This window comes from Chelonus insularis, unplaced genomic scaffold (assembly GCF_013357705.1).
Source record: "Chelonus insularis isolate UGA/USDA-ARS -01 unplaced genomic scaffold, ASM1335770v1 contig_23_pilon, whole genome shotgun sequence".
Taxonomy (NCBI): domain Eukaryota; kingdom Metazoa; phylum Arthropoda; class Insecta; order Hymenoptera; family Braconidae; genus Chelonus; species Chelonus insularis.
Genome location: NW_023276443.1, coordinates 511,082 through 535,951, shown reverse-complemented (window position 1 = coordinate 535,951; position 24,870 = coordinate 511,082). Strand labels below are relative to the sequence as shown.

The 24,870-nt window shown below is 30.9% G+C and overlaps 4 protein-coding genes and 1 pseudogene across 4 annotated transcripts; 2 read left to right on the top strand and 3 right to left on the bottom strand.

Annotated features, from left to right (window-relative positions):
• Positions 1-36: 36 nt before the first annotated feature.
• Positions 37-2,098, bottom strand: LOC118064561 (kinase D-interacting substrate of 220 kDa-like). Its single transcript, XM_035079244.1, has 6 exons — positions 1,935-2,098; positions 1,694-1,859; positions 1,142-1,614; positions 848-1,078; positions 644-768; positions 37-298 (listed from the first exon to the last, which is right to left on the bottom strand). Exons 1-6 carry the CDS (start codon positions 2,089-2,091, stop codon positions 284-286), a joined length of 1,167 nt encoding a protein of 388 aa, XP_034935135.1. The 5' UTR covers positions 2,092-2,098; the 3' UTR covers positions 37-283.
• Positions 2,099-7,394: 5,296 nt separating this feature from the next.
• On the top strand, positions 7,395-9,764 carry LOC118064534 (uncharacterized). The gene is made up of 2 exons (XM_035079213.1): positions 7,395-9,194; positions 9,271-9,764. Exons 1-2 carry the CDS (start codon positions 8,091-8,093, stop codon positions 9,553-9,555), a joined length of 1,389 nt encoding a protein of 462 aa, XP_034935104.1. The 5' UTR covers positions 7,395-8,090; the 3' UTR covers positions 9,556-9,764.
• Positions 9,765-12,453: 2,689 nt separating this feature from the next.
• Positions 12,454-14,370, top strand: LOC118064599 (putative nuclease HARBI1). Its single transcript, XM_035079299.1, has 5 exons — positions 12,454-12,589; positions 12,753-12,959; positions 13,045-13,331; positions 13,443-13,986; positions 14,180-14,370. Exons 2-5 carry the CDS (start codon positions 12,757-12,759, stop codon positions 14,187-14,189), a joined length of 1,044 nt encoding a protein of 347 aa, XP_034935190.1. The 5' UTR covers positions 12,454-12,589; positions 12,753-12,756; the 3' UTR covers positions 14,190-14,370.
• A 432-nt stretch (positions 14,371-14,802) lies between these two features.
• LOC118064535 (uncharacterized) lies at positions 14,803-16,417 on the bottom strand. Its single transcript, XM_035079214.1, has 4 exons — positions 16,281-16,417; positions 15,773-16,047; positions 15,554-15,693; positions 14,803-15,406 (listed from the first exon to the last, which is right to left on the bottom strand). Exons 3-4 carry the CDS (start codon positions 15,668-15,670, stop codon positions 14,939-14,941), a joined length of 585 nt encoding a protein of 194 aa, XP_034935105.1. The 5' UTR covers positions 15,671-15,693; positions 15,773-16,047; positions 16,281-16,417; the 3' UTR covers positions 14,803-14,938.
• A 2,969-nt stretch (positions 16,418-19,386) lies between these two features.
• Positions 19,387-24,225, bottom strand: LOC118064560 (mRNA-capping enzyme-like; annotated as a pseudogene).
• Between the last annotated feature and the right edge of the window lie 645 nt (positions 24,226-24,870).

The window sequence follows — 24,870 nt, the reverse complement described above, 5'->3', positions numbered from 1 at the left end:
TCAAAGTAAAAACAAACTAATCTAATATCTTCACAAATGTATCATTTTGATATTAATCAGACTAGAAATGAGTGCCATATTCGTTGTTGTCAGGGCTTTGGTCATCAGACTTTGGTGGTTTTTCAACAATAACCACAGGCAGTGTAAGCGGTAGGGAGGAAGACTCATCTGGAAGTGAGTCTGGAGGTACTACAGTAGGTGAGGGTACATCTAAAACATCTTCACATGCTTCTTCGTTCGATGTTTGAAGAGCTCCACAGATCATCTGTTCTTCTAGAGTCACCTAATACCTGAAACACTTATTTAACATACGTTTTATGATTATTATCTTATTATAAATAACTTGAAATAAAATTTCACACAAACATAATAAAATTTTTATTGTTCAATGATTATTACTAACAAAAGAGTCATTTAAAAAATCAGATTGTAGTGTCTATCAAAACAATTTAAATAATAATCAAATATAAAAAATATTACAAGCTGATTTAATCGTGACTTTTGCAAACACTAAAATGATTGTGTTTCTTACTTAGAACTAATTCCGTACGTCATGAAATTTTGTGTACATGATAAAAGTAAATAACTAAGTATCTGATCATTTGATATTATTTTAAAGTATTTTGTTTTTATACATTCTTACCTGCTTTTCCATTATTGAATATTTTGTTGGATCACGTCTTGATGATCCATCTGTTCGACTTGTGGGCTTTTCTTTATCTCCATGAGTGGAATATATTTGAAAACTACTTTGAGACTCTCTTGTTTCTACAAAAAAAAATTGCAAATGTATGAAAAAAAGTATTGCTTGAATACTGAATTAAATATTAATTTAAAATTGTAATACCTTTGCGGTCATTTGGTTCAGGTCGTACAGTAAATCGTACACTACGTGAACCTTCTTTACAAACTGAAAATACTGATCGTTCCTGTTCTCGAAGTGATACAATAACTATTCGGAAAATCTCCCAGTCACCAAAACTTATATTAAGTACTTGTTTTAATTCTGATAAATCACAGTGGAACAAGACTTTTCTAGTAATATTATTTTCTCTAACGATACTCTTATAACTCTTTACTTTATTAGGGTTTAATTCATCAATTTTTGATAGAAGATTACAAATATTATTGACAGATAAACTTGATAATTTTATTTCAAGAATTTCCGATGGTAAAGTAGTAGTCACTGGAAGAGGCTTAACTGGAGGTTCAGTTGGTGGTATTTGGACCCAAGGATGATGCCAATCATAGACTGGAGGAATAGCCCAAGGTCCTAATGGTGGGAATGGTGGTCCCGATAAACTTGGAGTTTTAACTAATTTAGCATGACGATTTGTCAAATTAGTTCTATTTGGAATCCATGACTCATTTGTCTTTTGCCATTGATTTTTATATATTCCTAAATGAACATCTTCTTCAATACTTTGTTGCTCTTCTTTTATTTTATTTTTTATATAAAGATCAAGATTAATAGTAAATGGCAAGAATATTCTCATATCACTAATTAGAAGACTGGAGCGATGAAATATTAGAAAAACATCGAGTTTACGCTCATCTCTATCCATTTCTAAGAGAAGTTGAACGTTTTTAAGTACTGGAATTTGTGAACGAATTCTAAAATAACAAAAAAAAAGTTCAAATTCAATTTGTTTGTTCTAAACATTTGTCTTCAGACAATTGAATCAATACTTACTTATCATACAATGTCTTCAAAGACATTGAATCTTCAAAAGTGTCTTCATACATTTCATAGTGAAGAATCATCCAAGAAGGTTTAAAAGGCCACTGCACAGTAATATTGATCCAACTAGCTAAATGATACCAATTAAAGTCAATCTGGAATGCTTTTAATAGTCTTCCTGCAAATAAAAAATTTATCACAATATATTTCAATTATTTTAAAATATGAAAAATAAATGTGAAACAAAAATTACCCATAACATAAAAAACATTCATTAAACGTCGCATACTGCGTGGATTAACATCACTGAAATAATCATCAGTCAGTAGCATTTTATTTAAATCTTGAGCACCTCCAAAGCGATTTAAATTACTACCAATGCTGCTGGCAATAGATTTATTCAATCGCATCTTTCGGCTACCTCACCTGACTAATTAATTTGTCTATTGCATTTGCTTGACACTCCACGTAAGAATATGAGCTTCGTTTCCAATATTCATTGCTGGTACACCAATCTATGCTAACTCTGAATATGTATATAAATGGGTTTGCATTCTTTTCCAGTGACCATGTAAGTGATCTTCAAGAATTTCTTCTTTTAACATTATAATCTGTCAAATGTTTGTTTTTAAGGCTGGGCTGAAGTCAGAAAGGCGACTGATTCCCCCTATCCAAATACACGGGATCGGGATATTTCTAATTTCTTCGCCAATTTACGATTATTTCTATAAAATTAGGTACCAAATTACAGAGGAATTAATGCCGGACTGACGTAAACAACAATTTTTTGTATATAGTGAATATTTTTATTAAAAAAATTAGAAAAAATAATGAAAAAATTATGAATTGACTTGCCGCGCTTAAATTTCAAGATGGCGGCCACATCATTCAGATGAAAAATCACTAATTATTCTTTTTTAAACGTTTTTCGCCCAAAATTCGTGTTTGCGTCAGTCTTTGCCACCTGTCTGAATGTCAAAAAAATCAATTCATAGTATAAAATTGAATAATTTAGAAATAATTAGAAATATTGTATTCCAGATGATATTCTCCGGAAAATTAGTTTGAAAAAATCCTGATAGGTGACAGCATTATGCTCGCAGATGACTTCAGTCATTCATATTGAAAAAATGCTCAATCCGTATCCAGAACTGATGGTGCCCTGCATTTTGGTGAGTAATTTGTGTATGAGTGTGTACGGGTGATATATGTATGTGATGTAAACATAGTGTATCGCTTTACAATGCCTTATACTTTGATGACTATTGCAGTTAGAATAAATGAAAATGATGATACTCATTTAACATTAATTAATATAATACCTGCAAATAACTTTAAATACATATATTTATCCATTATTATCATTTTTATTAGGTATAAATGTTAATAAGGAAGCTCAATTCCAAGTCGGCGTATCCAAGCATGAAGTATAAAAACAAATACACATAAACTCAATATCGAGATTATGCTGGCCATGTGGTTAGAGCGTCAGAGTTCTATTTTGCCGGGCAGGGTTCGATCCCAGTCATAATCACTTTTTTTTCTACTTTATTCGTTAGATTAGCATGTAATTATAATATTGACATGCCATAATTAATCCATGATAATGATTTGATTTTTTTTTCTCTTTACTCATTGAATTTATTGACATTAAGTCGGAAAATATTTGAACAGAGCCATAAACTTTTTTTTTGTATAAATACATTGATAATAGCCTGTGTTTAACAACTTATACATCTTTACATGTATTAACAATGTTATGTTATTAACAAGTTAATCATATTATTATTAACATTGAAAAGTAGTTTAAACAATCTGTGGCGAGTTTCGGCACTTTCCCGGCAAGCTCTACCCCCACTCTCTGTGCCCAAGCCTGCAGATTATAATTTTTAAGCATATATAAGCGTATTGAAACCATAATAGCTCAGTGGTTACAGCATCGGTCTTTTATTTTGCTATAGTCCAATGAAGGGATGGCCGAAACTACCATTTTGGGGAAAAAGAATGAAACCAACGCGAAAATGTTCGTAAAAGTCGTAGGAATATTATTGTAAAAAGTCAGCATCCTAAACGTAAAGGAACCCTTGCAAAAAAATTGCGAAAGCGTGCAAAAATGACTTTTTCGGTAATATCTCGAGAACGGCTGGAGATATGAAGAAAAGTTTTAAGTAAAAGTTGTAGAGAATTAAATTCTCTACAAAAAAGTATTTATACATTTTTTACGTATCTCTTACCGTTTATTAATTATACGCCATCAAAGGTACCGTGGAACGTCGAATTTTTCAAAAAATTATTGTAGATGTAAAAAATTTTTTTTTTAAAAAAGACCAAATCAGAGGGCTTCTTCATTACTCTGACAATATTTTTAAAGGTAATGAGCTTTTCATTAATTAATATTAATTTGAAAATTTCAAATTAATTTTTTTTACACTTAATCGAATTGAATTTTTTTTTTTTCTATACCATTCGATTCAGCGTAAAATTTACGTTAAAGTATGCTCTCGTACTTGGATTTCCATTTTAATCCACGTGAGATTGATTAAAAAAATGAATTGGGGGGACTTTCATTTCTTACGGTACTGCCGCTGAGAGAGAACGACATATCTCTCCTTCTCATTCGCACTCATTATATTTTTCTGCACATGCGCGGCGCATAGAAAAGTGTAAGTGCGAGAGAGAACGGCAGTATCTTCCGTTTCACTTGCACTCACTACATTCTTCTGCACATGCGCGGCGCATAAAGAAGTGTAAGTACAAGAGAGAACGGCAGTTTCTTCCGTTTCTCTCACACTCACTACACTTTTATACACATGCGCGGCGCATAAAGAAGTATAAGTGCAAGAGAGAACGGCAGTTTCTTCCGTTTCACTCACACTCACTGTACTTTTAAACACGTGCGGAGTATACGACAAAATATAAGTGCGAGTGAGATCGCATACTCCGCTAGTGGAAGCGCAACAGATAGAAAAGGGCCCATTGAATCCTACTGTAAACATATTAAATTTTATTACTGCTATTATTCTAGATGAATAGTCAGCAGCTATGGACATTCTTGATGTTGAGTCGAAAATGCTTTTTCACTCAAGTTGAAAATCTTTAAAAATTTTTCTAAGTTTTTAAAATAATTTCAAAGCTATGGAAAATTGGGTTAAAAAAAGTAATCATTTTTATATATACACATCGATAGAGAATTTAATTCTCTATCGAATGAGATCAACTTTTTTTTTATTATTTATATGTTGCAAAATACAAAAATTTATCAAATTTTGCAACATTTTTCAACGATAATGTAATTATAACATTGTTTCATACATGTGTGCAAATTTTTAAATATTTTTAAAAAATTTAAAAAATTCTTTTTGAAGAATTAAAGAAAAATTCTTTATAAGGAAAGAAAAATTCTTTTTCAACAATTAAAAATTATTATCATAAATAAAATTACTACCATCAAGCTGTAAATTTACACACATATTCACAACATTTATACAAACATGTATGCAAATTTTTGAACTTCCCCAACAACCGGAAGTTGCCAATCAAATTTATTAAAAAAAAAATATGTAAGAAAAGTATCTTCTTCTTGAAGAATTAAAAAATATTATCATCAATCAAATTGTTTTAATACAACTGAAAATTTGCACCCATCTTCTCAAGATGTATACAAACATGACTATAAAATTTATTAAAAAAATATAAATGTATAAAAAAAAATTTCTTTTTTCGAGAAACAGGAAAATTATGTTTTATTCTTTATAATTTCTCTTGGCTCCAAAAATGTGAGAACATCTGACTATTTTATGAGTCTCACTTACGCACATGCGCGGATCCCTTAAAGCATGATGGTCTGTGGCAAAGTAGGGATGCAGGTATGGAAGTGTCAGACCCATGCCTTCGTTCATGGACCCCTCCGTCCAACAACGACGATGGCTATAGATTTTGCACTTCGGATTACACACGCAGCATATTTCTAATGTTGCGCACGCACTGTTCTTTTTGCTCTATCTAATTCAATAGGTACGACTGAAATAGATGAAACATAGTCCATTTGCCTTCGCTTCGGCGTCATACTGACTTTACTTTACCCTCAACATTCTGTGAGTTTGGTACGATTTTTTACGTTAACAGAATATTAGTAATTCCTTATTCAATTATTTCAACATTCTTTCTTAACAATTATAAATTGTGTTTGTGCGTATTGTACTTTGTGAGTGTACGTGAACATTGCAGATATTACAAACATCAGAGCTTCTGGAATTTTTTTGGAGCGTCACCACGTGTTCAGCGCAACGAATATATTGCATTGAGTGTAAGGTACATATCCCCCATAATAATTATTTTATGTCATTATATTTATTGCCATGCATTCATACGATGTTACTTATTATCTATTAATTATTTTTTGCCAGGGTAATTTCTCATACAGTTCTTTCCATAAACAACTTATACGCTCGTTATGCTAGTTATTGCAATATTAATGTATGTCAATATCATTATTGGAAAATAATTTTTTTTTCCTTTCCAATACGATGCTATATATATTACATTACATGTATGTCATATATTATAGTTTCATACATTAAACTATAACGTACTTTTGTTGTTTGTGTATACCGTTAGTTTCACTTTTTCGTTATGACGCATTCAACAGATTCGAACTGATGCCCATTACCTTTTGAGTCAGGTATATTGGGTACTTTTGACTTTGAAGCGCTCCTCAGGTAACTTAACTAACAGCTTGACTCTGACAGACCTTTTCTACTACTCAATTTTATAACATAAAGTCCCACATAACTATATGTCACAGCTTCAAATTTTTTTGGTATTCATTTTTTTTGAAAATTCATTTTTTTAACGTCAACATTCCCATTTTATTGCAGATTTTTGAAATATAATGGATTCTTCACTTTTGTGCTCCATTTGTTTGCAAGAACTAGCTGCCGACTCGACTACTGTGGTTTATGAAAAAGGACTACAAACGTTGATTAAAAGAAGCCAAGAAAAAGGTGACGATAAATGGAAGCAATGGATTGGTAAACAAAATTATACTTTTCATATTAACTGTCGGAAACGATACGCTGTATCGTTAAGAGAACCTAACACAATGTCGTTGCGACAATCTTCTGAAATAGTTTCTAATCTGCAATCAGCAGCAGACGTAATACCCTCTTCTCCCTCCGCCTCTGGATCATCTACATCATTCTCTGAATTTCAAAATGATTTTCAATTCGACAAGCTATGCTTCATATGTGGTAATGTATGGGATAAAAGGAAACCAGGATCGATCGTCAGCGAAAATAGAATGAAAGATCGTTTCATTGCTGCTGCTAGAGAACATGATGATTCTTTTGGAGCTCCTATTATCGCACGTCTACAAAGCATCGAATCTATTGTTGCAGCGAAGGCACGATATCATACAACATGTAATATAAAATTAATATTACCACTCTACAAAAAACCCTCATCTACCAATAGTAAAGAAACAGATGTTACCTTTCAAAGAATATATGAACATATCGAATCTAGTGGTGAATTTAAATTTCGTTACTCGACTTTAAAAGCACTAATGGACGATGATGATAATTATGAAATTTCCACTCGAACTTTATTTCGACATTTAAAAAAAAAATATGGAGATGACATTTTTATATTTCAACATAAAGGCAAAGAACCAATAATATTACAAATATCATAATATGGCACAAATTTGTAGCGATTGGTATGGTGGTAGTGAGTCTGTCAGTGAATCCGCCAAACGAACTATACTTCAAGTATGTGCCGAGATTTTACAAGATGAAATTAAGAAATTTCGATACAACACAACAACTTATCCTACACCTCAGGCATTTCTCGATACTGTTACATCAGACATACCTCCACTTCTTAATAGTTTTTTACACAGATTAATAATAACAGATGGAAAGGAGCAGTCTCATGAATCTTCACTTTACATCAAAATTGAAAATCTTGCCCACTCTATTATATCAGCACTTCGCCCAAAATCATTTATCTCATGTCTTCAATTATCTATAGAAACGTACATTTATCGTAAGACGGGATCAAAATTAGCTATAAATTTATTAAACAGATTAGGAATATGTTCGTCGTACCATAATATTCAACTCCACGAAGCTTCAACGATTATTCATCCACAAACAACTAAAATCGAAAATGCATTTGTCCAATATGTTTTTGATAATACTGACCACAATGCCAGTACTTCAGATGGTCGTGAAACCTTTCACTGTTTAGGTGGCATTGCTGCGTATACTCCAGCTGATCATATTTCATATGAAGGAAGTACAATTAAAGAATTACCAAGCTTTTGACCAACAACACCGATTTAATACGTACAGCATTGGAGTATGAATTATCTCCATTTCCGTTATCATTATTCGATGAAAATGGATATATGAGGAAAGGAACGAAATCAGATTTATATGATGTTTTTGAAACAATAAACGCTAGTAGTAAAATTTTGAAAGAATCCGTTTGTGTCATCGATGGAGGATGGCTATTACACCAAGTACAATGGCCGCATAGTAAAACATTCCGAGATATTTGTGATCTTTATGTTTCATATATTCATCGACATTTCCCGGAAGCATACATAGTTTTTGATGGATACAGTAATGAAAATGTTGCTGTAAAAACATATGAACGATTTCGTCGTAATGAAAAAAATTTTGCTCCAGATGTTAATATCAATATGGATTTGATGGTATTATTAACACGTGAAAAGTTTTTAGCAAATATTGCTAATAAACATAAATTCATAAATTTACTAACAGAATCCTTGAGGCAATCAAACATTCATGTTGAAGTGGCAAATGGAGATGCTGACACATTGATTGTAACTACTGCAATCGAATTGAAGAATCGTGTATCAAAATCGGTAGTAGTTGTAGGTAATGATGTCGATCTCATTGTTTTATTAGTCGGTCTGACTTCACCTGGCACAATCATATATTTCTATAAAATGGGATCAGGTAAAACTGAGAGCAGAGTTTATGACACACATTCCAATCAGCTATTCAAAGATTTCATTCTATTCGTCCATGCATTTTCTGGCTGTGATTCAACAAGTGCCCTATTTAATAAAGGCAAAAAGAGATTAGTAAAGCTGTTTCTCGAAGATGCACAATTAACAGATATGATAAAACCTTTTTACAGTAGTAACAGTGAAAAACGAATTTTGTATGAAGTTGCAGAAAAAATAATTTTCCAGCTTTATCTTAGTAATAATACAAAAGAGCAACCTACAACAATTGCTGAACTAAGATACTACTTATTTAATCAAACGATATTCCATAATAATAAAGAATCGTCATTAGCTACTTTACCTCCAACTCAAGCAGCACTTCTAGAGCATACAAAAAGAGTCTATTTACAAGTACAAGAATGGCTTGGAAGAAACATGGACGCTGAAGAATGGGGATGGAAGAGAATATTCCAAATCATCATGTATCCAGTGATGACAACAGCACCGCCCGCACCAGATGTACTACTTGAACAGGTAATTAAGGAACGAAAGTAATTTAAAGTCTATGAGTAATTACAAAGGTACTGAAAATAATAAAATTATATTCCAGGTTCGTTGTTCATGCACGGACTGTTCGAGTAGCCGTTGCACGTGTAAAAAGAGTGGTATTCGCTGTACTCAGCTTTGTAAGAACTGTGAAGGGAATGCTTGCGAAAACAAGGCGATACAACCGGCAGAACAAACTGCAGAAATTTGTGAAGAAGAAGAAAATAATGATGAACTTGAGGCAGAAGAATATTTGGAGGAAGAGTCGGAAACGGAGGAGCAAATCGAAGAAGAGTTAGATCACACTAACACTGCTGAACCGATGGAAATCGATTTCGACAATTATTAATTTATTATTAAATAAAAATACAAATCTAAGCTCACTTTTAATTCGTTGTATTTATTTATATCCACAACAACTGTCCACAAACAAATATTTAGTAAAATGATCATGGAAGGTGTGCAAATTTTCAGTTGTATTAAAATAACTTTATTGATGATAATATTTTGTAATTCTGCAAGAAGAAGATATTTCTCTTACATTTTTTTTTTTTAAATTTGATTGTCAACTTCCGGTTATCGGGGGGAATTAAAAATTTGAACGCATGTTTGTTGAAGCGATGAGAATATGTGTGCAAATTTTAAGCTTGATTGTAGTAATTTTATTTATAGTGATATTTTCTAATTATTTAAAAAGAATTTTTCTTTCCTTCTAAAGATTTTTTTCTATAATTCTTTAAAAAGAAATTTTTTTTTATAATTGTTAAGAAAGAATGTTGAAATAATTGAATAAGGAATTACTAATATTCTGTTAACGTAAAAAATCGTACCAAACTCACAGAATGTTGAGGGTAAAGTAAAGTCAGTATGACGCCGAAGCGAAGGCAAATGGACTATGTTTCATCTATTTCAGTCGTACCTATTGAATTAGATAGAGCAAAAAGAACAGTGCGTGCGCAACATTAGAAATATGCTGCGTGTGTAATCCGAAGTGCAAAATCTATAGCCATCGTCGTTGTTGGACGGAGGGGTCCATGAACGAAGGCATGGGTCTGACACTTCCATACCTGCATCCCTACTTTGCCACAGACCATCATGCTTTAAGGGATCCGCGCATGTGCGTAAGTGAGACTCATAAAATAGTCAGATGTTCTCACATTTTTGGAGCCAAGAGAAATTATAAAGAATAAAACATAATTTTCCTGTTTCTCGAAAAAAGAAATTTTTTTTTATACATTTATATTTTTTTAATAAATTTTATAGTCATGTTTGTATACATCTTGAGAAGATGGGTGCAAATTTTCAGTTGTATTAAAACAATTTGATTGATGATAATATTTTTTAATTCTTCAAGAAGAAGATACTTTTCTTACATATTTTTTTTTTAATAAATTTGATTGGCAACTTCCGGTTGTTGGGGAAGTTCAAAAATTTGCATACATGTTTGTATAAATGTTGTGAATATGTGTGTAAATTTACAGCTTGATGGTAGTAATTTTATTTATGATAATAATTTTTAATTGTTGAAAAAGAATTTTTCTTTCCTTATAAAGAATTTTTCTTTAATTCTTCAAAAAGAATTTTTTAAATTTTTTAAAAATATTTAAAAATTTGCACACATGTATGAAACAATGTTATAATTACATTATCGTTGAAAAATGTTGCAAAATTTGATAAATTTTTGTATTTTGCAACATATAAATAATAAAAAAAAAGTTGATCTCATTCGATAGAGAATTAAATTCTCTATCGATGTGTATATATAAAAATGATTACTTTTTTTAACCCAATTTTCCATAGTTTGAAATTATTTTAAAAACTTAGAAAAATTTTTAAAGATTTTCAACTTGAGTGAAAAAGCATTTTCGACTCAACATCAAGAATGTCCATAGCTGCTGACTATTCATCTAGAATAATAGCAGTAATAAAATTTAATATGTTTACAGTAGGATTCAATGGGCCCTTTTCTATCTGTTGCGCTTCCACTAGCGGAGTATGCGATCTCACTCGCACTTATATTTTGTCGTATACTCCGCACGTGTTTAAAAGTACAGTGAGTGTGAGTGAAACGGAAAGAAACTGCCGTTCTCTCTTGCACTTATACTTCTTTATGCGCCGCGCATGTGTATAAAAGTGTAGTGAGTGTGAGAGAAACGGAAGAAACTGCCGTTCTCTCTTGTACTTACACTTCTTTATGCGCCGCGCATGTGCAGAAGAATGTAGTGAGTGCAAGTGAAACGGAAGATACTGCCGTTCTCTCTCGCACTTACACTTTTCTATGCGCCGCGCATGTGCAGAAAAATATAATGAGTGCGAATGAGAAGGAGAGATATGTCGTTCTCTCTCAGCGGCAGTACCGTAAGAAATGAAAGTCCCCCAATTCATTTTTTTAATCAATCTCACGTGGATTAAAATGGAAATCCAAGTACGAGAGCATACTTTAACGTAAATTTTACGCTGAATCGAATGGTATAGAAAAAAAAATTCAATTCGATTAAGTGTAAAAAAAATTAATTTGAAATTTTCAAATTAATATTAATTAATGAAAAGCTCATTAACCTTTAAAAATATTGTCAGAGTAATGAAGAAGCCCTCTGATTTGGTCTTTTTTAAAAAAAAAATTTTTTACATCTACAATAATTTTTTGAAAAATTCGACGTTCCACGGTACCTTTGATGGCGTATAATTAATAAACGGTAAGAGATACGTAAAAAATGTATAAATACTTTTTTGTAGAGAATTTAATTCTCTACAACTTTTACTTAAAACTTTTCTTCATATCTCCAGCCGTTCTCGAGATATTACCGAAAAAGTCATTTTTGCACGCTTTCGCAATTTTTTTGCAAGGGTTCCTTTACGTTTAGGATGCTGACTTTTTACAATAATATTCCTACGACTTTTACGAACATTTTCGCGTTGGTTTCATTCTTTTTCCCCAAAATGGTAGTTTCGGCCATCCCTTCATTGGACTACTAGGCAGGGTTCGATTCCAGTCATGATAAAGTTTTTTTTTCTCTTTTATTTGTTAGATTTGCATGTAATTATATTATTAACATGCCAAAAGTAATTGTTTACAACGATTTGATTTTTTTTTTCTCAATTATTTATGTAATTTATCGACGCCGAGTCGGAAAACATATGAACAGGGTTATAAACACTTTTTTTACTATAGCTACATGAACGTAGCTTTTTTTTAAGCAATTTAGGGCGAGTTTCACCACATAGCAGACTGCTATTGTGTACCAACTTAAAATTTTAAAAATGAAAGAAATTACCATTTGTGCCATCTGGCGAGTTCTGGTGAAGTAACTTATGTTCTTGGAAAGAAATTTCAATATGGTTGACCGGCAAAAGTGATTGTAAACAAGAATAAGACTGAATAGGTAAATTTTACTCCTTATAACTTTTCTTTCACTTAATTCACTCATTAATCATCACTTATTGATAAATAAACTTCTTAATTATCTTAATATAGTGCAGGTAACTGCAATTTATATTAATTTTTCTCATAAATATTATCTGTATGCTATGATTTATTTTGTTCAGGAGAATGAATAATCTTTTGCTACTGATTCTTTTTGACGACGATGATGATGATGATATTGTCAGAAGGTCTCGGATAATTCGTCCTCGAATGAATTGGTTCGATACTTTTGATGACGAAGATTTTGTACAAAGATTTCGCCTAACCAAAGCAATGACAAGGGTAGTTTTTGAGCAAATAGAGGCAAGAATAACTCCTGACTCACCACTGTATGTAATAAATTTAATATTAAGCGCATATCAATAGATTATTTCTAGGCATTTCAATTTCATGTACATTCATTTCAATTTTCAGCAATAATGCGATTCCACCAATGATCCAGATGCTTGTAGCTATGAGATTTCTAGCTACTGGATCATTTTACATCACAATAGGAGATTTTACTGGTATTAGCAAAACTAGCGTTTGGCGAATCGTGCATAGAGTATCAGAAGCAATTGCTGGATTGAGGGAACGTTACATCTATATACCGCCTTCTCATCAAGAAATTAGAGCTATTCATAGTCAAAATTTTAGTCAAGCCGCCTTTCCTCGTGTCCTGGGTGCTATCGATTGCGTCCATGTTCGGGTTTGTTCGTATGGTATGTATACATATACAATAACTCATCTTGTTATAATGCGATATATACATACATGTATATAATTTCAATCAATTATGTAAACTATTACAATTTAAGGTATCAATATTACAGGTGGAGAGTATGCAGAGTTATTCCGGAATAGGAAATCGTTTTTTTCAATCAACACTCAAGTCATTGTCAATTCGAGATTGGAGATTATAGATATTGTGTCACGTTGGCCTGGATCGGCACACGATGCTACCATATTTGACAATTCTAGAATAAAAAGACGATTCGAAAACGGTGAATTCTATAACTCATTGCTTGTAGGTGATTCTGCATATTCTCAAGTGCCATTTATTATGACACCATTGCACAATCCTATGACTCCAGCTGAAGTCCTTTATAATGAGTCACAAATTCGAACACGAACGATGGTTGAGAGATGTTTTGGTGTTTGGGGACGAATGTTCGCCGTTTTAACTATAGGTTCCAGGTTTTTTAAATCAGAGTTGAGTATGCATGCAATAATTGCATCCGCTGTGTTATATAATGTGACAAGAAGAGCAATTCCTCAATCGCTAATAAATCAAAGAGCTTATGATCAAATTCCTGAAACTCATCAGCAACTTATACAAAATCAGCAGAGACATATAATAAATAATTATTTTCATAAGTAAGTATTGAAAATTAATATATATTATGATTATTATATTATATTCCATGGTGGAAATATATCTACAACAAACTACAATTTTACACAACCATGCAAAATGTTGTCAAAAATTGTAATTTGTTGTAGAGTCACGTAGAAAGTTGTAGATATATTTCCACCAGGGTTGTAATTTATTGAGTCTACTCTGTTTCAGTTTACTTTGAATGGGTATCATTGATATGCTTTGATTGTGTACATTACATCTACTATACATCTATTTAGATTATTATCTGTAAAAAGATTTAATAAAATAATAACATGATAATGCAATAATAAGAATGTCGTTTACAAAGGTTTATAGATGTTTATTTATTTTTAACTGTGATAATAAAGTTATACAGTGTATATTAAACTTTTTTAATCATACATGTTGCCATTTTCACAAAAGTAATATTAAGATCTTTTTAACTCAAAAAAATACAAAATGTCGAGTTACTAAACTACGAATTAATAATTTTTTCATGTTTTGTACTAATGTTATTAATAATTAAATATGATTTAACATTTATTAATGATAGAACTTGCAATACTTATCGACTTAGAATCACAATCATATTGCATAGTAATACTTTCATCACGTGCATAAAAAATATATTTTTTTTCATAAAACTAAATAACATTTTCTTATACTAATTTGTTTTTTAACATATTAAATGCTGATCTACTAATAACAATACTTTTGCACATAGATCATTCTTTTTTGAAGAATACTAAACGTTATTCATAAAATTTTATGAAATAATTCTTTCATTCAAGTTTAAGAAGAAACATATGCTCAATCTCACATGTAAATATTAAGATTTAAAAACGAATTAACGAACTATAATTAATACTTGAACGATAATATTTGGTTATTAGACTATATTGTTAAAATTGTACTTTCGTTTTTAAATATATCATATATCTATGTCCTCTAATCGGATTCGGAACTAAGCAAAATCGAATCATCATTCTGAGAAGCAGTCTGTTGATTCTCATCATTATAATCAGGTTTTTGTACTTTAGCATGGCTAGCTATATTTTTCTTTATGTTATCATTACTAGAATTGTTCTTTTTCATTTTATTCAAACCAAAACATTTAGCTTTTAGAATTTCCAGTTCGAGATTTTCTTGCGCTAACTTTGTTTTTAGATATTCTTTTTCTAATGCTTGGTTTTCAGTTAAACTTTTTTTAAGTAATTGAAAAGCTTCTACTTTAAGAGACGTTAATTCGGTTGCAGACCACTTTTGTCTTGATGCATTAGTAATGCCCGTGGATGTACTAGGAATTTGCTGTGAAACATTACTGACGGCATTACGTAAAGGAGCACTCAATGATGCTTTTAACTTCTTCGGGTCCCATTTGTTCCATTTTTCTATTTTTTTTGTTTGAAGTAAATGCTATAAAAAATAATAACTAAATGTTTCTTATTTAAATTATCATTTTGTGTCACAATTAATAACTAAAAATCTATGAAAACTCAATAAAAATTAATGCATGTATTAAGATCTAAAAATTCTAGAATAAAATGAAATAATTCAACTTACATCAAACACTACTTTGTTAGGACATTCATTTTCAGCATCACTATCGAATATATTCTGTAGGCCTTCTACAGAGAATGGATGAATTATTTCCAATGCTGCCATATCAATTATACTCATTTGACCTGTATTAACACCTCCACCTGTAAAAATTAGTATTAATGATAATTGATAGTAAGTCTGGATTCGAATTATTATTGATTTTATTTATTATTAGGTTACCTGTAGCACGTGTTCGTTGCTTAGATTGTGCTGCATTTTTTCGAGCACATTGTTTTATATGCTGCCAGCAGTTTCGCAAGGATGCAGTATTTCGTTTGAATACAACTTTCTTGTTGAATGTCTCCGTTATGACACTCCATGCTTCATCTTTTTCGAGATTTCCGACTGCAATCAGTTCTCTTATTCTCCACCACTTTTGAATGTTGCTTTACCAAATCAATTAGTATTAGTTTGTCATCAACGGAATAATGTTTTTGTGACATTTCAATAATAATCTAGAATGAAATTACATTATTAAAATGAATCATTCATTTCCATTGATTCAAATGTATGAACATAAATGAGCCTTTAACCTTACTTCTTTCAATTTCTATGCTAATAACAATTGCTACTATTTGTTTACATTTGTTCAATAAACGATTTTCTAGCTAATACATGATTCAGTAATAATACTTACTAATATTTATTGTAAATAAGTGAAAGAAAAGTTATAAGGAGTAAAATTTACCTATTCAGTCTTATTCTTGTTTACAATCACTTTTGCCGGTCAACCATATTGAAATTTCTTTCCAAGAACATAAGTTACTTCACCAGAACTCGCCAGATGGCACAAATGGTAATTTCTTTCATTTTTAAAATTTTAAGTTGGTACACAATAGCAGTCTGCTATGTGGTGAAACTCGCCCTTAGAAATATTTAGAAGTAGTTGAAATAATCCACGGGGATTTCCGGCACTTCGCCGGCAAACTCTATCCCTACCCTTCGTACTCAAGCCTGCATTATACAATTTATAAACATAAACGTAATGTCAGAGATGATGTGTTAGCTCTGTGAGTAGAACACCAAGCTTTCATTTTACCGATTAGGGTTCGATCCCAGTCATAGCCAATTTTTTTTTTTCCTTTTTTTTTTTCATTAAAATTTTATATAAATACAAAAATTGGTTGTTTATATAAGTTCAAAATCAATTCCTATTGTCTTTTAAAGACAACACTTTCGAAAAAGAGAATTCATAGTAACTCGTTCCTCACCCTCAGCTTATTTTCAGAAAAACAAGTTGTTTTCCGTAATTAATTGAAAGAATAATTTAATCAAATATATGAATTAATTTATAAGTATATAAAGTCACTTAAGCAAAAAAAAGAAAAAACAATTGCCTATGACTGGGATCGAACCCTGCCCAGCAAAATAAAAGTTTGGTGCTCTAACCACTGAGCTATTATGGTTCCAATAATGTTAAAGATGCTTGAAAATTATAAGCTGCAGGCTTGGGCACAGAGAGTGGGGATAGAACTTGCCGGGAAAGTGCCGGAACTCGCCGCGGATTGTTTAAACTATTTTTTATTGTTAATAAGTTGTTAAAAAAGGCTATTATCAATGTATTTGTACAAAAAAAAGGTTAATGGCCCTGTTCAAATATTTTCTCATTTGTCATCGATTAATTAAAAAATAGTTTTACATAAAAATTGAAATTCAAAACTCATTTTTGGCATGATAAAATTGCAATTACATGCAATTTAAATAAAAAAACAATTTTGCCGCAATTTGAATCGAACACCGTTCGGTAAAATAACTGTCGAACCTTCTGACTATAGAGCCAGCATATTTTCATTTGCTTTGTTTACGTTTAGATATTATAAGCTTCAGGCTTGGTAACAGAGGGTGGGGGATGTGCTTGCTCGTCAACTGTTCGAACTCGCAGTCTTCTCTGAAAAATAAGACGGAGATAGATAGATGTATTCTGTGCTCTGTCTTGCTAGGAACAGATTATTCTGAAATTTGTAAATTTCTTAGTGCCCTAAGGCTCTCTTTTTGTAGTGCATCCCTGAAAATTATCATTTTTCGAACGATTTCCCTGTTACCTACTCAATTTCAGTTGATGTCAAGCTTCGGCCTTTTGCCGCACAACACGAGGGCGTAAAGTCAACTCCGGGAAACTTTCTGACTTCAGCCCAGCCTTAAAGAGACTTTTGACAATTTCTGTACTATTAAAATTTTTATCCTGAGGCGCCATCTTACAGTTAAGAAAATATTATTTTCCAAATAATTATGTTTTCTACATTATCATAACTCAATAATAAACGATTGCAGCGCCCTCCGTCATTTTATCACACTGAGTTGCCTTTCGCTTTTTTTTAATTAATGCCCGCAGGCTGCCAACTACACAGTCAAAAATTGGTACGACTGATTTTCGGCAAACATTCGCCGACCCAAGATTTTCTATAGGACGGTATAGGGAAATCGCCTGTATAACCCTTAAAAAATTGAACAGCATTTATGTCCGGTACTATACTATCTATATACAGATAGTAATGTCTGTTCTAAAATTCCATGTCGTCGTAACGGAGTCGAATGATACATATTCTGTTTGTTGTACAAAAAATCGTGAAATCACACCAAAAACAGCCCTAACGGACTTCACAAAAATACGCGCCAAGTATGAATAACGAAGACGATAATCATCGTTCATCAAGTGCGATCTCTATAAAACTTCTCTATGTGAACAACTACAAAAATGCGTAAAATCATTGCAGCCAAGTATTTAAACATAAAGATTCATTATATTTAATAAAATAAAATAAAAATGTTTTTTAGTTTTCGTTAAATTATTATGTAATTTTCTACATAAATCAAAGACAAAATCTTTATAATGAGATAAAAAAAAAATTCAATACATGAAGAAAGTTGACAGCCTTATTACGTTTTAGAATTTTAAAAATAGAAACAAAAAATTGAATTAAAAAAAAAATTTCTCTTTTTTTATAAACATTTATTTAAACACAATTAACTTGGCGTGGCTCTTACAGCTGTAGATGAAACGATAATTGATTAGATGATTCACATAATTGATAGCCACACATAAAGAAGTTTTATAGAGATCGCACTTGATGAACGATGATTATCGTCTACGTTATCCATACTTGGCGCGTATTTTTGTGAAGTCCGTTAGGGCCGTTTTTGGTGTGATCTCTTTTTCTCCACATATCACCACCACTTGTAGTGCGGCATAACAGTTGCAAAGAATACAAAGGAACACTAAGGTACACTACGGTACTAAGGTACCTTAGTATTCTTTGCTGTAGGTATAACGTATTGTATACTTATTGAAACATCTGATGGTAAAATAGTAAATTCTCGCTAAAATATCGGTAAGTTTCAGGAAGCGGGGTTTTTTAAGATAAAAGGGAATCTTTTCTATAAATATAGAAATGGATTATTTCTTTTATAAATCTTTTAAATATTTAGAAACACAATAAAATCTATGATAGAATGAAGGCAGAAATTTAGGGTAAAAATGTACCTGAACAGTTGTATATAAGAATCAAAATGAGGAAATCGTTTAAAACATAAAAGTAATATAAAATAGTCAAAGTTTTGGTAATTTATAATTAGAATTGTACATCTTCGTTCCAAAGAAAACTAGTTTTGTCTATTTAAGAGTATCTCTACGTGATTGTGAAAATTTTCAAAGGATTTTCCCATTTCAATCCTTATTTAAAAGAGTTCAAGTACATTATTACCCTAAATTTCTGTCTTCATTCTATCATAGATTTTATCGCATTCTTCGAAGTTGGCGAGGCAATTATAGTTGTCAAAGGCTAAAGTTTGTCCACCTAGGCTGAAAAATATAAGATCAAGAAAAAGTTAGAAGAATCATCCCAATTCTCGTTAAATTTAAATTTATTAATATAATTTATTAAAAATTCTTGACCGTTTTTGATACTACATTCAATTTTTTTCTTGTCGAGCTGTTCTATTTCTCTAGTAAACGGAATAAAACTATATAGTTCGCTTGAACCCCTAACATATAAAAGACAAATTTTTCGTGATAAAATACTCATACCTGATTCGACGACTATTTTCAACTTGAAATCCATTGAATTCAACGATAGCGGCTTCCACTTCAAGACAGTTGCTGCAGGTCCAGGGATGTAGGGCTCCTACGAAAGCTGGACGATCAGGCCATCTAGTTCATGATCCAGTTGTTTCGCAAATTTTTCACTTAGCAAACTGTTCACATGTGTAACATCCCAAAATTGCTTTTGACGAATAGAAAAGGGTTCTCGATCTCGTCGTATTCGGCCTTCTTTTAATGCTCTAATTCGGCCTCCCATCACTTCTTTCTCGATTATAGTATATCGCTCAACAAAGAATAAGTCTGTCGATACATCTTTACCATCACACATGATAATGTCAAAAACTAAGTACCTAGGTTATTTGGTACCATTTACTTCATCAATAACCATTTATTCATCTAATAAAGTATCTTTCAGAGTTCTTGAAACATCTTCACAGTGTGGAAAAGCCAATCCGTATACCTCAAAGACACTATTATTTCTATCAATAAAAAAAACTTTATTGTTTGCTTGAATTAACATCATATATCTAGTACCATCAGCTTTCCATGATACTTGGTATGGTCTGATATTAAATTGAATAATGTTATTCTGATCTATAGAGACAGGTTGGGAACCGGGAAAACCATTTCTATTCCATTTGCAGATTTCTTGAACTCTTCGTTGAATTCTCTTAACTTGATTTCTCTAAATCTCGTACTGGTTCTACTCCAGGAACTCCAGCCATGAAAACTTGATCTTTAACACCACTCTCCGCACCTCTTTGAGTATATTCACGACTTCCACATTGATTATGTTGTTTTCCATCCTTTTTGAAATTATCGTATCCTCAACACCAAGTTAGTAGTGGTGGTACAGGAAGTGCATCATTCTCATCATCATATCGTCTGTATAACTCTTTAATGTAGTCTTCCTTATAAATTTCAGGAGGTCTAGCAGTTAAAAATTGACTTACAGCAGCATCCAAGTTGAATATGTTACTTTCAACCAAGTAACTTATTAAAAGAAACCCAGTTCTATTGAAACCGTGGGTGCAATGAACTCCAATAATCTCAGATAGACTACGAGCAATAAAATTTCTGCAAATTTCGATGAAAACTTTTGTTTGTTCTACGGAGGGAGTTTCTCCATGACCACGACATTGGAGCTTGTAATAACGACACTCATGACATTCAACATCAGCTTTATCATACAACCTGGGGGTATTGGTCAAATCTAAAATAATCCCATTTTCGATCTTTGACGCTTTAATGATGCAAACAGCATGCTGTAAAGGGAGCCTCGCTTTATTTCCTTCGGAATTTCGGTTTGACATTGTTTTATCACTTCACCTCAACTGTATAAATCAATTATTTCCAATCACAAACACTCACATTACTCTTAAATGTTCGTTTTTATGTTTTACTTATGCAGTTGATGTATGAAAACACAATTGCACTTGTATTTTCACAAAAATATCACAGCAAAAATTACGTGATGTGTACAGGTTGAGAATCAAATCTCATGTGGTTGAAAAACCCTTCTAATTGACTAGATAGCTAGTTACTGGGCGCCAGAAAAATATTATAAATTTAGAATTTATACTATGTAATAATTTTATTACAAATAATAATATTGTACTTTTTTTTATAATATAAAAATATAATTATAAAAAATTATTTTTTTTATTTAATCAATTCATTAATTATTCTATTCATTTTAATAATTTTAATTATATTAAGAGTAGCTTTTTTTACATTATTTGAACGAAAAATTATAGGACATTTTCATAATCGAAAAGCCCCAAATAAAATATTTTTAATTGGAATTTCTCAACCAATTAATGATGCTATAAAATTATTTTCAAAAGAATTATTTTCAAATCATGAAACATTTCTATATTTATATATAATAAGTCCAATATTAATAATAATTTTAAGATTTTTAATCTGAATATTTTATCCTTTCTTTTTTAATTTAATAAATAATAATATTAATTTAATATTATTAATTTCATTAATTAGATTGGGAATTTATGGATTAATTATTAGTGGTTGATCATCAAATTCTATATATCCTATAATTAGGGCAATTTGTTTAATTGCTCAATCAATTTCTTATGAAATTACATTTTCTTTATCTTTAATATTAATTATAATTTTAATTAATACTTTAAATTTGAGGAAATTACTTAATTTTAATAAAAATATTTTTATTCTAATAATAAGTTTACTTTTAATAATATTAATTTTAAACAGAATTATTGCTGAAATTAATCGTACACCTTTTGATTTATCTGAAGGAGAATCTGAATTAGTTTCAGGATTTAATATTGAATACCCATGTAATGTCTCAATGTATTTTAATTATTCTACATAATTATTTAAAATATATTCTAAGAGAACCTAAAAATGAATAGCAATAAAACTTAAGGATTGAGGTTAACGATTATTACCCAATTTATTTTTTGAGTTTTCCTAAGATTTCGTTAAAATAGAAAGGATTTCGAAGAATAGTTGAGGAAATCATTTTTTAAGATATTTTATTGCTTTTGGAAAACCCACGAGGTAAAAAGCAATAAAATTTTTAAAGAAGAGTACGTGACGTAAGAAAAGCGTTAGGTCTCCAAAAAAGGAAAAGACCATGTAAAGAGACTTGTGCACGCCTGAAGCAAGGAACTTTTAATTATGTCAATACTTTTGATACTTATAATTATGACCAATTAATTGTAATTCATCTCGACCAAAGTAAAGAGAAATCATCTGTCGGTAACTTTTAAATTGTTGTTATAATTTTTCAATAATTTTCATTCAATCAATTTTGTTATTGTTTTTATATAAATCACACATTTATACTTTCTCTATCGAAGATCCCCTCATCCCTGTCTATTGGTCGAAAGGGTAGGACTAAAAAAAGGAACTTAAAGACTCTAAGGTTAAGCATATGGTTTACATATTAACACCTTTAAAGAGCAGAATTACATAACACCCAGTTGAACAGAAATAATCATTTGGTCCACAAATTTACATCAAATCGACATCATCCATTTCATGTGCGTGTGTGTGTATGTACGTATATGCGTTCAGAATTATTTTTTGCCTCAATTATCTCGAGAACAAAAAATGATATCGACGAGGAACCAACTGCATTCGACACATAATTGCGCAACTTAGAACTGATTTGGTTTTCAAAATCGGTCCATCCATTTTTTTTACAGAACCAAAAAACTAGCAAAAATGGAAAATGACCTGAATTTCTCAATCTATAAATTATACGATTTTTTAGACAAAATTTCAAAATCTTTTAAAAAATATGAATATTAAATGATTAGAATACTTGTATGAAAATATGATGACAATATTTCATCGAAAAAAGAAATTTAAAAAACAATATCAGCAATGAAAACATTTTAAACTCGTGTCAGGATTGAGGAAACAGCATTAAAGACGCTATAATAGTCAATAATAATTGTCAAATATCAGTGTTCTGCAGTGGTCTGGGTGATTATTGACAATGATTATTGACTATTATAGCGTCTTTAATGCTGTTTCCTCAATCCTGACACGAGTTTAAAATGTTTTCATTGCTGATATTGTTTTTTAAATTTCTTTTTTCGATGAAATATTGTCATCATATTTTCATACAAGTATTCCAATCATTTAATATTCATATTTCTGCAATGATCTTGAAATTTTGTCTAAACAATGGTATAATTTATAAATTGCAAAATTCAGGTAATTTCTTTTTTTGCTAGTTTTTTGATTCTGCCAAAAAATGGCTCTACCGATTTTCCTTAAAACTTTTTCAGTTCTAATTTACGTAATTACGTGTCGAATGCAATTGGTCCCACATCGATATCATTTTTTGTTCTCGAGATAATCGAGGCGAAAAATAATTCCGAACGTACGTACGCACATATGCACATACGCACATACGTACATACACACACAGACGTCCACTGGAAAACGGTCGTATTGAATTCGCGGGACCTTAAAACGTGGAGATATGTCGAAATTAGCGATTCGCAAAATTGGACCCATTACTATAACTTCCCACTGGGAAGTTAATAATATGGAATTGTGTTCATAACAATTGAACATTGTTACTGACAAGCGATTATTGATCATAGTAATATTTAAGTAATAAGTTTTAGATTGTTATAAACAATAAAAATAGGGGCCCTCTCTACATATATGAGTACTTTTAACGCATGATTTTTTATTTTACTGAAAAAATATTACCAACCGTATCAAATAAATGAAAACATATTTTTTCCGTGTATAACAATGAAATTTGTTGTAAATAATGGAAAAAAGGATCGATGAGGTATATTCGAATTCTTCTAACGCATAATTTTTTCTTTTACTGAAATGAAGTAACTAACCATAATAAATGAATAAAAACAGACTCATTTCGTTTATAATAATTCCATTTGTTATAACGAATGGAAACGGGTTCTATTCGAATTGTTTTTTCATTTTTTCCACTAGGAAGTTGGTCGTGTGGACCTTTCGGGTCATACCCAGACCACTGCAGAGCACTGATGTTATTATTTTTAACTTACCTCATTACCATCGACTCAACTGGTACTCGAACCTGGGACTCTCGCACTGTCATTGTTGCGCTATGTCACTTAACCAACTGCACTACGCTACGTTGATTCTTTGGTGTACCATAAATTATATTAATGTTAAATGTACCGTTTAATCGTAAACTATTTTCCGTGTTTCACCATTAACATGTTTTTTTATTTTTTCAATGAATCAGTTAGTTATTTATTATTAATGGACTATTTATAAGTAGTGAAATAACTATTTTCAGTATACCTCGCTCTATAAGTTTTTTCTCTATAATTATTTTAACCTATTGAATGAACTTTTCATGAAAACATAACTTAAAAAAAGTGTGAATTAAAAAGACGAAATACATAATATAATTTTTTTATTATAAATAGGCAACATATGTCGTATAAAATATTCCAAGTTTACTTTGGAATACTCTTATTCGTAATATTGCATTCGTTTACAAAACAGTCAGATACATAAATTATAATCGACTATAGAATATTTTTGCGCTCATACATAATTTAATTGCATTTTTTCATCACGTATAGTTTTTCAAACTATTATTATAGTTTACTTAAACTTTAGATTTTGAAATCAAACACACACAAAATATCAATTTAGGAAAATAAAAAATAATATGATATACTATGATACTTCTATGAAAAACTCTGTTATTCTTAATTTGATTTATTAAATA

Bases quoted from the DNA above. Each gene is read 5' to 3' on its own strand.
- LOC118064561 (XM_035079244.1), bottom strand. From the start codon at position 2,091: ATGCGATTGAATAAATCTATTGCCAGCAGCATTGGTAGTAATTTAAAT. The intron at 1,615-1,693 runs GTAAGTATTGAT...TTGTTATTTTAG, and splicing joins TTGAAGACATTGTATGATAA to AATTCGTTCACAAATTCCAG. The intron at 769-847 runs GTATTACAATTT...TTTTTTTTGTAG, and splicing joins TGAACCAAATGACCGCAAAG to AAACAAGAGAGTCTCAAAGT.
- LOC118064534 (XM_035079213.1), top strand. From the start codon at position 8,091: ATGAGGAAAGGAACGAAATCAGATTTATATGATGTTTTTGAAACAATA. The intron at 9,195-9,270 runs GTAATTAAGGAA...ATTATATTCCAG, and splicing joins CAGATGTACTACTTGAACAG to GTTCGTTGTTCATGCACGGA.
- LOC118064599 (XM_035079299.1), top strand. From the start codon at position 12,757: ATGAATAATCTTTTGCTACTGATTCTTTTTGACGACGATGATGATGAT. The intron at 12,960-13,044 runs GTATGTAATAAA...TTCAATTTTCAG, and splicing joins ATAACTCCTGACTCACCACT to CAATAATGCGATTCCACCAA. The intron at 13,332-13,442 runs GTATGTATACAT...TCAATATTACAG, and splicing joins TGTTCGGGTTTGTTCGTATG to GTGGAGAGTATGCAGAGTTA.
- LOC118064535 (XM_035079214.1), bottom strand. From the start codon at position 15,670: ATGAGTATAATTGATATGGCAGCATTGGAAATAATTCATCCATTCTCT. The intron at 15,407-15,553 runs GTAAGTTGAATT...TATTTTTTATAG, and splicing joins CTAACAAAGTAGTGTTTGAT to CATTTACTTCAAACAAAAAA.